The sequence below is a fragment of the Lepidochelys kempii genome, chromosome 6, assembly GCF_965140285.1.
Source record: "Lepidochelys kempii isolate rLepKem1 chromosome 6, rLepKem1.hap1, whole genome shotgun sequence".
NCBI classification, from domain to species: domain Eukaryota; kingdom Metazoa; phylum Chordata; order Testudines; family Cheloniidae; genus Lepidochelys; species Lepidochelys kempii.
The window spans coordinates 12,026,148-12,043,217 of NC_136385.1; the positions used below are offsets into that span (position 1 = coordinate 12,026,148).

Genomic DNA, 17,070 nt, shown 5'->3' on the forward strand with positions numbered 1-17,070 from the left:
AGCCATCCAATATTTCATGCACATTGCCAAGAGTCACAGTCCTTCGTAGCAGGATGTAATTAATGGCCCTACACACTTGTAATACCGCAGCCCAGGTGGTCAATTTCCCAACTCTAAACTGATTCGTGACCAACCGGTAGCAGTCTGGAGTTGCCAGCTTCCACACAGCGATCACCATGTGCTTCTCCACCGAAAGGGCAGCTGGCATAGCCCAGAGGGGAGGGCTTGAGTGCCTGAAAGGCTGGTGGTGTTAGGGGGCTAACACCCACCTATCACAGGCAAGACTCCCTCTCAGCCGGGGGGTGGGGGGTAACAGTATGACTCAGACTCCTGGATACCCCAAGAACTGCTACAGCAGGGTTCTTGGGGGAATCATAGAATCATAGAATATCAGGGTTGGAAGGGACCCCAGAAGGTCATCTAGTCCAACCCCCTGCTCAAAGCAGGACCAATTCCCAGTTAAATCATCCCAGCCAGGGCTTTGTCAAGCCTGACCTTAAAAACCTCTAAGGAAGGAGATTCTACCACCTCCCTAGGTAACGCATTCCAGTGTTTCACCACCCTCTTAGTGAAAAAGTTTTTCCTAATATCCAATCTAAACCTCCCCCACTGCAACTTGAGACCATTACTCCTCGTTCTGTCATCTGCTACCATTGAGAACAGTCTAGAGCCATCCTCTTTGGAACCCCCTTTCAGGTAGTTGAAAGCAGCTATCAAATCCCCCCTCATTCTTCTCTTCTGCAGGCTAAACAATCCCAGCTCCCTCAGCCTCTCCTCATAACTCATGTGTTCCAGTCCCCTAATCATTTTTGTTGCCCTTTGCTGGACTCTCTCCAATTTATCCACATCCTTCTTGAAGTGTGGGGCCCAAAACTGGACACAGTACTCCAGATGAGGCCTCACCAATGTCGAATAGAGGGGAACGATCACGTCCCTCGATCTGCTCGCTATGCCCCTACTTATACATCCCAAAATGCCATTGGCCTTCTTGGCAACAAGGGCACACTGCTGACTCATATCCAGCTTCTCGTCCACTGTCACCCCTAGGTCCTTTTCCGCAGAACTGCTGCCTAGCCATTCGGTCCCTAGTCTGTAGCTGTGCATTGGGTTCTTCCGTCCTAAGTGCAGGACCCTGCACTTATCCTTATTGAACCTCATCAGATTCCTTTTGGCCCAATCTTCCAATTGGTCTAGGTCCTTCTGTATCCTATCCCTCCCCTCCAGCGTATCTACCACTCCTCCCAGTTTAGTATCATCCGCAAATTTGCTGAGAGTGCAATCCACACCATCCTCCAGATCATTTATGAAGATATTGAATAAAACCGGCCCCAGGACCGACCCTTGGGGCACTCCACTTGATACCGGCTGCCAACTAGACATGGAGCCATTGATCACTACCCGTTGAGCCCGACAATTTAGCCAGCTTTCTACCCACCTTATAGTGCATTCATCCAGCCCATACTTCCTTAACTTGCTGACAAGAATACTATGGGAGACCGTGTCAAAAGCTTTGCTAAAGTCAAGAAACAATACATCCACTGCTTTCCCTTCATCCACAGAACCAGTAATCTCATCATAAAAGGCGATTAGATTAGTCAGGCATGACCTTCCCTTGGTGAATCCATGCTGGCTGTTCCTGATCACTTTCCTCTCATGCAAGTGCTTCAGGATTGATTCTTTGAGGACCTGCTCCATGATTTTTCCAGGGACTGAGGTGAGGCTGACTGGCCTGTAGTTCCCAGGATCTTCCTTCTTCCCTTTTTTAAAGATTGGCACTACATTAGCCTTTTTCCAGTCATCCGGGACTTCCCCGGTTCGCCACGAGTTTTCAAAGATAATGGCCAGTGGCTCTGCAATCACAGCCGCCAATTCCTTCAGCACTCTCGGATGCAACTCGTCCGGCCCCATGGACTTGTGCACGTCCAGCTTTTCTAAATAGTCCCTAACCACCTCTATCTCCACAGAGGGCTGGCCATCTCTTCCGCATTTTGTGATGCCCAGCGCAGCAGTCTGGGAGCTGACCTTGTTAGTGAAAACAGGCAAAAAAAGCAAAAAAAAAAAAAAAGGGAGTGTCAGGGCCCATCATATCAGCAGCCTGACCTAGGGGCTGGAGCCCAGAGTAGAGTCAGGGTCATAGTCAGGAGTCATGCCAAAAGTCCCAGACTGTCAGTAACTGGAGTTAGGGTGAGGAAGCAGGGACAAGGAGCAGGAACCAGTCCAGAAGGCAGGAACTTGTTCTCAGGGGTCTGCTGAGCCCAGCAGCAGCTGGTCAGAGGAGGGATTTGGCAGGAGCAGGATGCCATATGCCCAGAGGGTTTGTGGCTAGTCAGCTGCACCTGCTGAGTCAGTGGGAGCAGGCCCTGTCTGTGGGGGATCAGCTACCATTTCCATGCTGGGCCTTGCAGTGGCTGGCACAGGCTTGAGAGCTGCAGGGCCTGATCAGGAAGGGGTGGGGTTTCTACAAGGTGGGGCTCCTGAAAGAACAGTTCACAGGGGGACTCCCAGGATGGGATTCCCAGAGGGCAGGCAGCAGGGTTCTGGGGGGAGGGGGGGGGGGGGATTGGGATTCCCAGAGGCCAAGCGGTAGGGATGGGGGGTGAGGGGGCTCTGGAGGGTTTGTGGGGAGGGATTTCCAGAGGCCAGGCAGCAGGGCTGGGGGGAAGTGAGAGGGCTCTGGGGAGGGGTTTGGAGATGGGATTCCCAGAGGCCAAGCAGCAGGGTTGGGGGAGTGAGGGGGCTCTGAGGGGGTTGTGGGGAGAGGTTTGGGGGTGGGATTCCCGGAGGCCAGGCAGCAGGGCTGAGGGGACTCTAGGGGGTTTGTGGGGAAAGGTTTGGGGGTAGGATTCCCAGAGGCAGGCGGGGGGGGGGACGCTCTGGGGGGGTTTGTGGGGAGAGTTTTGCGGGTGGAATTCCCAGAGGGCAGGCTGGGGGGGGGGGTGAGGGGGCTCTGGGGGGGTTGTAGGAAGGGGTTTGGGGTGGGATTCCCAGAGGGCAAGCAGCAGGGCTGGGGGGTCTCTGGGGGGCTTGTGGGGAGGGGTTTGGGGGTGGGAGTCCCAGAGGGCAGGCTGGGGGCTGAGGGGGCTCTGGGGGGTTGTGGGGAGAGGTTTGGGGTGGGATTCCCAGAGGGCAGGCGGTGAGGAGGCTCTGGGGGGTGGTGGGGAGGGGTTTGGGGGTGGGATTCCCAGAGGGCAGGCTGGGGGGTGAGGGGGCTCTGGGGGGGTTGTGGGGAGAGGTTTGGGGTGGGATTCCCAGAGGGCAGGCTGGGGGGGTGAGGAGGCTCTGGAGGGTTGTGGAGAGGAGTTTGGGGGTGGGATTCCCAGAGGGCAGGCTGGGGGGTGAGGGGAGAGGTTTGGGGTGGGATTCCCAGAGGGCAGGCAGCTGGGCTGGCGGCTCTGGGGGGGTTGTGGGGAGGGGTTTGGGGGTAGGATTCCCAGAGGGCAGGCAGCAGGGCTGGGGGCTCTGGGGGGGTTGTGAGGAGGGGTTTGGGGGTAGGATTCCCAGAGGGCAGGCGGGGGGGTGAGGGGGCTCTGGGGGGGTTGTGGGGAGAGGTTTGGGGGTGGGATTCCCAGAGGGCAGGCAGCAGGGCTGGGGGTTGTGGGGAGGGGTTTGGGGGTGGGATTCCCAGAGGGCAGGCAGCAGAGCTGGGGGCTCTGGGGGGGTTGTGGGGAGAGGTTTGGGGGTGGGAGTCCCAGAGGGCAGGCTGGGGGCTGAGGGGGCTCTGGGGGGTTGTGGGGAGAGGTTTGGGGTGGGATTCCCAGAGGGCAGGCAGCTGGGCTGGCGGCTCTGGGGGGGTTGTGGGGAGGGGTTTGGGGGTAGGATTCCCAGAGGGCAGGCAGCAGGGCTGGGGGCTCTGGGGGGGTTGTGAGGAGGGGTTTGGGGGTAGGATTCCCAGAGGGCAGGCTGGGGGCTGAGGGGGCTCTGGGGGGTTGTGGGGAGAGGTTTGGGGTGGGATTCCCAGAGGGCAGGCAGCTGGGCTGGCGGCTCTGGGGGGGTTGTGGGGAGGGGTTTGGGGGTGGGAGTCCCAGAGGGCAGGCTGGGGGCTGAGGGGGCTCTGGGGGGTGGTGGGGAGGGGTTTGGGGGTGGGATTCCCAGAGGGCAGGCTGGGGGGTGAGGGAGCTCTGGGGGGGTTGTGGGGAGAGGTTTGGGGTGGGATTCCCAGAGGGCAGGCTGGGGGGGTGAGGAGGCTCTGGGGGGTTGTGGAGAGGAGTTTGGGGGTGGGATTCCCAGAGGGCAGGCTGGGGGGTGAGGGGAGAGGTTTGGGGTGGGATTCCCAGAGGGCAGGCAGCTGGGCTGGCGGCTCTGGGGGGGTTGTGGGGAGGGGTTTGGGGGTAGGATTCCCAGAGGGCAGGCAGCAGGGCTGGGGGCTCTGGGGGGGTTGTGAGGAGGGGTTTGGGGGTAGGATTCCCAGAGGGCAGGCGGGGGGGTGAGGGGGCTCTGGGGGGGTTGTGGGGAGAGGTTTGGGGGTGGGATTCCCAGAGGGCAGGCAGCAGGGCTGGGGGTTGTGGGGAGGGGTTTGGGGGTGGGATTCCCAGAGGGCAGGCAGCAGAGCTGGGGGCTCTGGGGGGGTTGTGGGGAGAGGTTTGGGGTGGGATTCCCAGACGGCAGGCTGGGGGGGGGGGTGAGGAGGCTCTGGGGTGTTGTGGGGAGAGGTTTGGGGTGGGATTCCCAGACGGCAGGCTGGGGGGGGGGAGTGAGGAGGCTCTGGGGGGTGGTGGGGAGAGATTTGGGGGTGTGATTCCCAGAGGGCAGGCAGCAGGGCTGGGGGCTCTGGGGGGGTTGTGGGGAGGGGTTTGGGGGTGGGATTCCCAGAGGGCAGGCAGCAGGACTGGGGACTCTGGGGGGGGTTGTGGAGAGGGGTTTGGGGGTGGGATTCCCAGAGGGCAGGCAGCAGGGCTGGCGGCTCTGGGGGGGTTGTGGGGAGTGGTTTGGGGGTGGGATTCCCAGAGGGCAGGCAGCAGGGCTGGGGACTCTGGGGGGGGTTGTGGAGAGGGGTTTGGGGGTGGGATTCCCAGAGGCTGGTGGGCGGGGGGTCCCCTCTGGAAAGGGGCGGGGCTCTAAGTAGTCAGGTGCTTCAGGGCTCGGTCACTGCCCCCAAGCTCCCTCCCCACATCCAAGCCCAGAGGGCGGGGCCAGAAAGGGGGCGTGTCTTCTCCGCAGCTCGCCCTCCCGTCATCTGATTGGCTGTTAGCGGCGGGAGGCGGGGGCTTCTGCCGCCATGTTTTTCTGGGGCGGAAGTCGCCGGGGGAGGTCTGTTAATGGTCGGGGAAGCTGGCTCAGGGGCCATCTTTGTTGAGGGCAACGCGGGCGCTTTGACCCCGCGGTGTCCGAGGAGCTGCCTGGTGAGACTCGGCCCTGCGGCCAGGGACACCCCAGAGCACGTGGGGCCAGACACGGCCGCGCGAGCCCCTGGGAGTTGGGGCCGGGGGTGCAGGGGGTTACGGGGGTGCAGAGAGATGGAGGGGGATGCATGGGGTGGGGGGTGCAGGGGGTGCATGGGGAGGGGGTGCAGAGAGGTGGAGGGGGATGCATGGGGCGGGGGGTGCAGAGAGATGGAGCGGGATGCATGGGGCGGGGGGTGCAGAGAGGTGGAGCGGGATGCATGGGGCGGGGGGTGCATGGGCTGTATACACTGTTGCCTTGGCTCCCTCCAACAGAAAGGGACCTGGGCCTGTCCTACCGTGCTGGGTGTGGAGAATTCCCTATGTGCCTTCTGCAAATTCATCACAGGACTCGCAGCTGCGGAAGCCTGTTGGCTCCTGTTGGTCGGGAGCTGCCCACCCCGGGCCTCTGTCCCTTGGCCAGGGTGGCTGGAGCGAGGCCGCTGGACTCAGCGCGCACGGTGACTCCAAGTCCAAATATTTCAGCATGAGCGAAAGGTGGAAAAACCACTCGACCCAAGTCATGGCTATTGTGAGAGAGTTTGCGGAGGTGGCGAAGAGAGGCAGTGCTACAGAAATTGCAAAGAACAAGCGAGTGGTACGACTGAGATCTCAGGCGGGGAACCTTTTCGCTGAATGCAGTGAGAGAAGGAGACTCCCAGAACCGACTGACTTTGGCTAAACATCTGTGAGCGTTAGACTCAGACTCTGAGGGTGAAGGTACTAATATTACTGCATTGCCATTGCCAAGTACTTCAGAAGGAAGCTGGATCCAGGTCAGCCAAAGACAACGAGCAGGAAGTGTCATGTTGTTTTCAATTACAAAAACAAACTCCAGAACTGAAACAAAAGAGAGACTGGAAAATTGCTAATTTTTTTTGTAGCAGTAATATTCCCTTTTCTGTTATTGAGCATCCAACTTTTCAAGCAATGATCAGCTGCCTACGGCCAGGCTACCGAGCACCCAGTCAAAAGCAGGTACCAGGTGAACAGTGAAATGCAGTTACTGATGGCTTGAGGGGTGGAAGCATGCAACAAATTACATGGAAAAACAGTTACGGCTGGCATAACTGTGTGGATTGCTCACTGTGTGCAAATAGGGAAGACTGCTTCATGCGTCAGTGGTTGATATGGTATGTAATAAGAAGCCTGGACAGTACTATGCTACACTGGCAAGAGAAGCCAAGGCATTAGCAAATGAATTGTACAGTTGCATTGTGAAGAGCAACATGATAGAAAATAAGAAAAAGATGGAAAGTATGATTGATTTGGAAGACGATGGATGTGCATCATATTGACTCAATCTTCTTGGACAAGAACGTACAGTAAGTGCTTTGATGAAACGTAGATTGCCAGAATATTTTTGTAAATCGCTGTCAGCCTGGAGCTTGGTTCAAAGAATGCCGAATCCCCAATGACACGATGGAACAATCAAATAACATGCCTGGAAACATAAGTTAAAAATCGGCCACATTATCTCAGGATTGTGAGAACTCATGAGGCAGAATTTGAAGATAGAGCGATCAGTATAATTAATACTCAAGGAATTTACCAAGAAGCAAAGAACTTGATCACTCAATTGAAACCAGTTGCGGTGGCACTTGACACACTCCAAAGGGACACACATCAACAGTTGCTGTTACATGTGAAGTATGGTTGGATCTGCAGATAAATGAAGATCTTGCACCACATAAAGCAAAAGTACAAAAGAGACATCCTGAGGCAATTACTCCTGTACACATGTTGATCAACCTCCTTCTCAGGAAAACAGGAAGGAAACCGTCAGCTGAACAAGAATATATTGCAAAGCAGTGGGTGCTTGGCAAAAATCTGAATGTTGCGCAATATTTACTTGCATTTAAAGCAGAAAGAAATCTTTTTTCATCCACTGTGAAGAAAAAGGATGGGAAAATCTGAAGGATGCTGATAGTCCATCTAACTTCATAGAACTGGTGATGCAATTGCATCAGTGCCCAGCAAGTGCAGCAAGCAAAGAACGAATCTTTTAAACTTTGGATACATCCATTCATAACTGAGGAATAGGCTCGGTCTATCCGCTGCATCAAAGTTGGTCTACTGCTGCAGAATGCTGCATGGCCAGATGGACCCAGGCTGGTCGCCTGCAATGCTGCATGCTTCTGATTGCGTAATGCATCAAGCTTGCACCTCTGCATTGCTGTCATTTTCATATCCTCAGATGGTTTTGATATTTGTATAATATTGAAAATGAGTCATGACCCGTATGATTTCCTTGAGGAAAATACCAAACCAAATTGGACACAGGCATTCCGACGTTCCTAATTACATATATTCGTATTATGCCCTGTGCAGTTTTACTTTTTATTTGTACAACCCTAAATTAATCACTGAATCTACTGCCTTATGGAACCGCATTTTCAATATGTAACTAAAGTGGTGTGCATTACTGAAACCGTTTTTAAAATGCCTTAAATTGGGACTAACTAGTTTTTCCCAGGGTAGTAAAAACCATGATTTTACCTGGTAAAAAACCCACCTCTGGTAAATACCATGCCATCCCTGCAGGAATCATAGAATCATAGAATATCAGGGTTGGAAGGGACCCCAGAAGGTCATCTAGTCCAACCCCCTGCTCGAAGCAGGACCAATTCCCAGTTAAATCATCCCAGCCAGGGCTTTGTCAAGCCTGACCTTAAAAACCTCTAAGGAAGGAGATTCTACCACCTCCCTAGGTAACGCATTCCAGTGTTTCACCACCCTCTTAGTGAAAAAGTTTTTCCTAATATCCAATCTAAACCTCCCCCACTGCAACTTGAGACCATTACTCCTCGTTCTGTCATCTGCTACCATTGAGAACAGTCTAGAGCCATCCTCTTTGGAACCCCCTTTCAGGTAGTTGAAAGCAGCTATCAAATCCCCCCTCATTCTTCTCTTCTGCAGGCTAAACAATCCCAGCTCCCTCAGCCTCTCCTCATAACTCATGTGTTCCAGTCCCCTAATCATTTTTGTTGCCCTTCGCTGGACTCTCTCCAATTTATCCACATCCTTCTTGAAGTGTGGGGCCCAAAACTGGACACAGTACTCCAGATGAGCCCCTCTATTTGACATTGGTGAGGCAACGATCACGTCCCTCGATCTGCTCGCTATGCCCCTACTTATACATCCCAAAATGCCATTGGCCTTTTTGGCAACAAGGGCACACTGCTGACTCATATCCAGCTTCTCGTCCACTGTCACCCCTAGGTCCTTTTCCGCAGAACTGCTGCCTAGCCATTCGGTCCCTAGTCTGTAGCTGTGCATTGGGTTCTTCCGTCCTAAGTGCAGGACCCTGCACTTATCCTTATTGAACCTCATCAGATTTCTTTTGGCCCAATCCTCCAATTTGTCTAGGTCCTTCTGTATCCTATCCCTCCCCTCAAACGTATCTACCACTCCTCCCAGTTTAGTATCATCCGCAAATTTGCTGAGAGTGCAATCCACACCATCCTCCAGATCATTTATGAAGATATTGAACAAAACCGGCCCCAGGACCGACCCTTGGGGCATTCCACTTGATACCGGCTGCCAACTAGACATGGAGCCATTGATCACTACCCGTTGAGCCTGACAATCTAGCCAGCTTTCTACCCACCTTATAGTGCTTTCATCCAGCCCATACTTCCTTAACTTGCTGACAAGAATACTGTGGGAGACCGTGTCAAAAGCTTTGCTAAAGTCAAGAAACAATACATCCACTGCTTTCCCTTCATCCACAGAACCAGTAATCTCATCATAAAAGGGAAGGAAGGGATGGGTGACTGCACATAGCAGTGATGGGAGGAGAGATGGGTGAGAGTGCATAGGGATGAGTGGGTGGAGGGGTGGGTGTTCGTAGGGGTGGCATAGTGTGGTGGTGGAGGGGATGGGTGAGTGGTGGATGGGTGTAGCAGTGGGGGGTGGCATGGCAGTGGGTGAGTGGAAGCATGGTGGGTGGGGATGAGGGTAGAGGTGCATGGTGGTGGAGGGGATGGGTGAGTGGTGGATGGGTATAGCAGTGGGGGGTGGCATGGCAGTGGGTGAGTGGAAGCATGGTGGGTGGGGATGAGGGTAGAGGTGCATGGTGGTGAAGGGGATGGGTGAGTGGGCATGGTGGTGGAAGGGTTCTGCTAGGGCTGCTGTGAGATGGAATCCAAGCCTTTGTGCTCTGGATCTCTGGGGTATTTCAAACACCTGGAGCCTGAACAGAGTCCAGCTACTGCCCAATCTCAGGGTCCCTAGGCACGCACCCAGAGCACAGACCTGCTATCTGGCACCCCCCTGTGAGTGTTGGAACCCACTGTCCAGCCACCTACCCACTCCAGGCTCCACAGTACTTGAACTCATTTGCCACAGATCCACAGGATCGGTGCTAGGCCCCAGTTTTTAAACAGTGCTTGGAACCCTTCAGTGCACCAGGCCTCCAGGGAGTCCCACTCTTCCTTCAGGGCAGGCCACCCAGCCTCACTGCCACCGAGATGGAGCCTCTGGCCTCCAGCCCCCTTGCTCCACCCAGTGAGTTCTGCCCTGCGAGCTGACATGGCCGTGGCTCGGTGAAGGGCAGCTGGCCTCAGTTGTGCTGTCCTCTCGCTCTCTCCGCAGGGTGTGATGTTCCCTGCCCTGCACCACCTCCGCCTGGGTGCCCGCCCCACACTTGGTGCCAGGAGGGCAGGCGGCTCTGCAGGGGAGTACCTGTCCCGGGAGAATGAGCAGCGGTGCCGAGGGCTGCTGGAGGCCTCCACCAGACGCTACCGGCAGGAGGCGGTGGCAGCGGCTGTCCTGGTGACGCTGTGTTCTGTGGGCGGGTACCCGGCACTGCTGTACACGCTGCGCTCCAGCACGCTGACGGGCCAGCACAAGGGAGATGTCAGGTACCACGGCCCTCGACGCACTGAGTGCCCTGCAGCCCTGCTCCCCAAGCCTACCTTCCCTGCGCCCACAGCTCTGCCGGTGCCCCTCAATCCCAGCCTGCACCCCCTGCTATCCCAGCTTTGGGCTACCCCCCTCCCACAGCTCTGCCGGTGCCCCTCAATCCCAGCCTGCACCCCCTGCTATCCCAGCTTTGGGCTACCCCCCTCCCACAGCTCTGCCGGTGCCCCTCAATCCCAGCCTGCACCCCCTGCTATCCCAGCTTTGGGCTACCCCCCTCCCACAGCTCTGCCGGTGCCCCTCAATCCCAGCCTGCACCCCCTGCTATCCCAGCTTTGGGCTACCCCCCTCCCACAGCTCTGCCGGTGCCCCTCAATCCCAGCCTGCACCCCCTGCTATCCCACCTTTGGGCTACCCCCCTCCCACAGCTCTGCCGGTGCCCCTCAATCCCAGCCTGCACCCCCTGCTATCCCACCTTTGGACTACCCCCCTCCCACAGCTCTGCCGGTGCCCCTCAATCCCAGCCTGCACCCCCTGCTATCCCACCTTTGGACTACCCCCCTCCCACAGCTCTGCTGGTGCACCTCAATCCCAGCCTGCACCCCCTGCTATCCCAGCTTTGGGCTACCCCCCTCCCACAGCTCTGCCGGTGCCCCTCAATCCCAGCCTGCACCCCCTGCTATCCCAGCTTTGGGCTACCCCCCTCCCACAGCTCTGCTGGTGCCCCTCAATCCCAACCCACAGCCCCGGCTATCCCAGCCCTGGGCTCCCCGCACCCCTCCACAGCTCTGCCGGTGCCCCTCAATCCCAGCCTGCACCTCCTGCTATCACAGCCTTGGGCTCCCTCCCACCCCCCTCTACAACCCTACCGGTGCCCCTGAATCCCAGCCTACACCCCCCTGTTATCTCAGCCCAGAGCTACCCCCACACAGCTCTGCCGGTGCCCCTCAATCCTGACCCACAGCCCCATTATCTCAGCCCAGGGCTCCCCACCTCCCAGTGCAACTCAGTCCCACCTCACAGTCCCCTGCTATCCCAGCCCTGGGCTCTCCTCACGCACAGCTCTGCTGCTGCCCCTCCACCCCTCTGTTGTTTCAATAGTTAATGGAAGCTCTTCTCTGTGGTCCTGTATTAAGTCTATGCCCCTTTGGCCAGTTCCTGAGCATCTGGTGCCAGGGTGGAAGATGCCCCTTCTGCCTGCCACAGCGCCTGAGGCAATGGGTCTTGCCTCCCCTCTAAGGAGACTCTGGTTTTCTTGTTGCAGTTTCCCGGGCGGCAAACGCGACAGCTCCGACCAGGATGTGATTGCCACAGCACTGAGGGAGACTCAGGAAGAGCTGGGCCTGCACTTGGGGGCTGAGAGCGTCTGGGGGGTCATGAGACCCCTACCCACTGGGGTAACACCATTCCACTCCCCTAGCAGTGTTAGGGAATCTCTGGGGCAGGGCAGTGTGAGAGAAGGGCGGGAGGATCTCTCTGGGGTAGGGTAGTGTGAGGGAAGGGTGGGGGGTCTCTCTGGGGCAGAGTCCTGGGGTGGGGGGGATCACTTTGGGGCAGGGCGGATTTTTCTGGGGTGGGATCATGTGGGAGGAGCAGCATGAAGGGTGGGGTGTTGCTCTGGAGCAGGGTCCCATGGGGGGCAGCCATGTGAGTTGGGATCCTCTTGAGGCTGGGGTCCACTGCGCGTGGCAATGTGAGGGGAGGTGCTGTGAGGCAGGAGGGTCCTGTTGAAGGGGTCTTTTGGGGGGTGTGTACTGTGTGACAGGGAAGGGTCCTATGTGGGGGCGGTGCACTGTAAGGTGGGGATGTCCCATTGGGGGTCTCTCTCTCTGAGGCGGGATGTGTCCTGGGGTGGGGGCGCTGTGAGGTAGTGGGCCATGGGGGGGTCTCAGAGGAGGGAGATCCTAAGGTGGAAGGCTGGCAGGGAGGATCCCTCTGAGGCAGGGTGTGTCCCATGGTGTGGGGGTGGTGAGGCAGAGAGGCTATCGGAGGGGGCCCTCTCTGAGGAGAGGGAGATTCTGGGGGACAGTGCTGTCAGGAGGAGGGTCCATGGGGGGGGTCTCTCTGAGGAGGAGGGTGGCACTGCAACGTGGAGGGTCCATGGGGGCTCTCCCAATAGGGGTGGGTTCTGTTGCAGCAGTGTTGTGAGGCCAAGGGGCCTCTTAGGGAGGATTGCGGGGGGGCGGTGCTACAAGGTGGAGGTGGGTCCTGTGGGCAGGGGATACCTCTGTGAGGCAAAGGTGGGTCCTGGGATGGGGAGAGGTTCCTAGGGAAGCCAGTGTCAGTGAGGTCTCACTCTGGTTTCCTTCCAGAGGGGACTGACTGTAGCTCCCGTCCTGGCACATCTGGGCCCCTTGGAGTGTGTGCGTCTGAGCCCCAACCCACAAGAGGTGAGCCCCACGCATTCCCCACCCCGCCATGGCTGTGCTGTTTGCGGCTGCCCTTAGCATGTGCAGGGCCCCCCACATCCTTTGGGTCCCTGGCCAGAGGGTGGCACCCCAGCCTGGTTAGCGTGCTGGCCTCCTGCAGGGAGGGAGATCAGCAGAGCCCCTGGCCTATGGGCAGCTGGGACCAGTGTCACCATGGACCTGGCTGCCCGCATCAGGCTCCCCCTACCTGGAGTGACTCATGGTCTGGCCAGAGTGGACCTTCCCAATCACCCTGGCTGAGTTTCTGCCCCAATCCAGTAACCCAAGACCACCCCAGTGCCCCTTGCTGGGGGATCCCTCCCCTGCCCTGCTCAGCAGCTCCCCTCCTGCAGCAACTGGAGCCCCCCACCTAGCAACCCACTCGGGCAGTAATGTCCTGGCTTGGGGGAGAGCCCATCTCCTGCAAAGAGACCCTGAGGCCTGCTGGTCTACACTTAAATGTTAGGGTGAGCCAGCTACGGCTCTCTGGGGTGTGAAGAATTCTCCACCCGCCCCGAGCACTATAGCTGCACCAGCCTAGCCCCTGGAGCGGAGAGGGCTAGGTCGACAGAAGAACGCTTCGGAGGACCTAGCTGCTGCTTCTCAGAGAGGTGCAGTTCCTGCAGCGATGGAAAAATCCCTTCCATCCTTGTAGGAAGCGTCTTCGCTTCAAGCACCCTTAGCGTAGACGTGGCCTGAGAGTTCAAGGAAGAATGATAGGGAATCCGCTCTGCCTGGGCACCTTGTTCCAAGCATTATTTTCTCTCCCTATTAGCCATTTGTGCCTTATTTCCAGTCTGATCCCAGCCCTGTGTCTGAAGTTAGAGTCACCTGCTCTCAGAAATGCTCTCCTTTGGCGATCCTTATGCACCAGACTCAGTCACCTCTTCGTCTTCTGTGACTGTGGGATTTGTTTGTAGTGGGTCTATGAATGCTATGTGTGCCTCAGTTCCTCCCCCACATACTTTGCAGTGCCACCCAGTGGTGGAAAATTTTAAATGGGAAATTGCATTGAGAAGGTGCGTTTCCAGCGAGGTCCCAGGGGAATTGGTCCTTGGCCCTGCACTATTTAACATTTTTGTCAGTGACCTGGAAGAAAACACAGAATCGTCACTGATAAAGTTTGAAGATGACACAAAAGTCAGGGAGTGGTAAATAATGAAGAGGACAGGAGCACAGATATCACGTGATCTGGAACACTGGGGAAACTGGGCACAAGCAAACTATGTATTTGAATATGGGTAAATGTATACATCTAGGGACAAAAAAGGTAGGTCGTATTACGGGACTGTATCCTCAGAAGCAGTGACTCTGAAAAAGATTTTGGGAGTCATGGGTAGTTAGCTGAACATGAGCTCCCAGTGTGACGGTGAGGCCAAAAGAGCTAATGTGATGCTGACTAATCTTGAGTAGAGAAAGGGAGGTTACATTACCCCTGTAGTTGCTGCTGGTGTGACCACTGCTGTGTCGAGTCCTGGAGCCCACAGTTCAAGAAAGATTTGGATACATTGGAGAGGGTTCAGGGAAGATCTATGAAAATGATTACCTGCCCTATAGTGAGAGACTCAAGGTGCTCAGTCTGTTTATCTTAAAGAGAAGATTAAGGGGCAACTCAATCGGAGTCCATAAGTACGTACATGGGAAACAAATAGTTAATAATAGGCTCTTCAGTCTAGCAGAGAAAGGTCTAACAGGATCCCATGGCTGGAAGTTGAAGTTAAACAAACTCAGACTGGAAATAAGGTGTAAATGTTTGAGAGCGAGAGTAATTAACCATTGGACCAATTTACCAAGGGTCAGGGTGGATTCTCCATCCCTGGCAATGTTTAAATCAAGACTGGATGTTCTGCTAAAAGCTCTGCTCTACGGATTGTTTTGGGGCAGTTCCCTGGCTTGGGTTAGACAGGAGGTCACACCAGATGGCGGCAATGGCCCTTTCTGGCCTTGGAAGCTATGAAAGAAGAGTTACGTTTGCTCCTGGGGCAGCACAGGGGACGTGAGGTGTGGGTGGCGTTTTGTTGTGCGGGGTGCAGCGAACAAGGAACTAGCTAGAACCTGCTGAAACCGAGCCATAGCGATGCCTAAGCCAAAAAAGATGATAGGAAGCCACCGTGACGAGAACACGCACACATAGCAACCAGGAGACATGAGGAAGGAGGTTCCCCCCACCTCACGGCAGGGAAGCAGAGCCTAGGCCAGCTTGAGAACCGATGACAGAGAGGCCAGAAAGGGATAGGAGAGGGCATTTGAGAGAGACAGCATGCTCATCTGAGACTGAGAATGGGACAGACGGAGCCTGAAATGGAGGCCAAGCAGCTTGGCTGGTAGATGGCACTGGCTTGGCCAGATGGACAGTGTCTTAACCTTTATTTCTCTCTGCTGTCCTAAGACCCTCCCCAGACTGGTTCCAGCTGACTAATAAACCCTGCTGTGTGTGGGAAAGGCTGCCTGGTGTCACTGCAAACACTGGCTGGGGTGCATTAGTCCCCGAAGAGTGTACAAGTCTCTGAGCAGGGGCCTGGCTCAGTGGGATACACTGGGCAGAGCTCATGGGGTGGAGCAGGAGGGATGGAACCTAGTGGCTCACTCTCAGAGGCCTGAGAGGAAGAGTGGGACCCCTTGGGGGGTTGGCACACTGAAGGGCTCCTCTAAGCAACTCTCAAAGTTGGGGTGCAGCACCGATCCCATGGATGCATGACACCTCCTGGACAGAGCCGTGAGATGGTGTTCTCTGGGCAAGGCCAATCCCCGCACTGGATGCGGTAACCCGTGGTGGGCCCTCCCCCTCCCCTGCTCGCTGTCTCCACTTGTACACCAAGGACTGCATTCACCTCTCAGCCACCAGGACCCCTGGGGGCTACTCAGGGTCCCAGCTTGCCAAGGACAGCCCTACCCTTCAGCCTGACCTGCAGGCTCCATTCTCAGCCACAGGAGCCGGCACTAGGCAGGACGGAAGGGGCCAGGTTTACCCAGGGGCCAGGTCTGATGCATCCCTGCCACCTTTGGGGATGTCTACGCTGCGTTTTAAAACTTGCAGCCGGTAGCGAGCCCGGCTCTACAGCCCTGGGCTTGTGCTGGAGCTCTGAAAACAGCCGTGGAGGCGTGTGGGTTCGAGGCCTGAAGCCGGGGCAGGGGGGTGGGCTCTGAAACTCCAGCACAAGCCACGTCTATATGGCTCTGAGGCTCGCTACCGGGGGCTTTTAAGAGGGTAGAGGTCGCCTTTGTGCCGCCTGCCTGCTTTGCCACCAGCCATCCCTCATAAAGCTGAGCAGCAGAGGGCTGAGCACAGTTCCTAGAGGTCACCCTGAAAAGGCCTCCATCAGCTCCAGAGGGGAATGGCCCAGTGGGGAGCTCCCAGGGGGACAGGGGATGAGCCCCGCCCAGCCTGCAGCTCCTGTGGGGAGGGAGGAACAGCAAGATGCTGTCATGCTGCAGGAGTATCTGTGCTCGAGAATACACTCCCCTAGTGGGGAGGGAGGCTTGGCAAGGAGGGAGCAGCCATGGTCCCAGCTGCTCCTCTCCCGGGCCCTACTCTACTGTAGGAGGTGCTGTGTGCTGGGGCCATGGAACACAGCCCCCCGTAGGGCACTCGGGTGTGCTGCTTCCCTAGCCCAGCCCGGGGGCCGAGGGCCAGGCACGGGGGTAAGGGGACCCTGCCGGGCAGCGCAACACCAACATGCTGTTTGTGTCTCTCTCCGCCCCCAGGTCGAGGATGTTTTCACCATCCCTCTGTCTCATCTGCTGCAGGCCCAGAACCACGGTTACACCCACTTCCGCCACCAGGGTCGTTACAGCCACACGCTGCCCATCTTCCTCAACAGCCGCTACCGGGTGTGGGGGCTGACAGCCATCATCACGGACCTCACGCTGGAGCTGCTGGCGCCCAGCGCCTACCGCCGGAGAACACGCCCACCCAGCCCCCGCTGAGCCCCCAGCCCACCTGCGCTATGGACTGCCCCACCCCGCCGCATGGAGAGAGCCAGCTGGCTGGTCTGGGTGAGGTGTCCCCTCACCTCAAGGGCAGAAAGAACAAGAGGAGCAGGCTGGGCATGCCTGCCCCAGAAGCGTGGGACAGCGCTGAGGGGGTGACCCCAGGAGGGAATCCCCAGCCCCTGATAATGCTGCGGGGGAGAAGAGTTACATGGTGTCAGGAGGGGGGATACTGGTGAGACCTGCGTGAGCCGTGATGCTGGAGCCTGCTGTATTTCATGTGGGGCCTACGCATAAACAAACCTCCCTGAGTTCAGTGTGCCACCTCAGTGCTGGGGTGGGGGGGGCAGTGGCCCAGGGCCAAGTGCTGCCCCCTGCTGGGCCTCAGCTCCTGCCCCTGTGGGAAACACCAACAGGAACTCATGAACAGCCCCCCCCCTTTACCCCCCCCCTGCCAGCAACGGGGACTGGAGGAACCCCTGGTGCCCCAG

At 57.1% G+C, this 17,070-nt stretch overlaps 1 protein-coding gene across 2 annotated transcripts; it reads left to right on the forward strand.

Moving 5' to 3' along the window:
• Window positions 1–5,237: 5,237 nt before the first annotated feature.
• NUDT8 (nudix hydrolase 8) lies at window positions 5,238–16,890 on the forward strand. 2 transcript variants are annotated; one of them, XM_073346658.2, is made up of 5 exons: window positions 5,238–5,339; window positions 9,975–10,243; window positions 11,506–11,638; window positions 12,554–12,631; window positions 16,355–16,890. In XM_073346658.2, exons 1-5 carry the CDS (start codon window positions 5,256–5,258, stop codon window positions 16,574–16,576), a joined length of 786 nt encoding a protein of 261 aa, XP_073202759.2. In that variant the 5' UTR covers window positions 5,238–5,255; the 3' UTR covers window positions 16,577–16,890. The 2 variants fall into 2 exon arrangements, with proteins under 2 accessions (XP_073202759.2, XP_073202760.2); XM_073346659.2 differs by having other exon boundaries at window positions 16,397–16,890.
• Window positions 16,891–17,070: the final 180 nt, after the last annotated feature.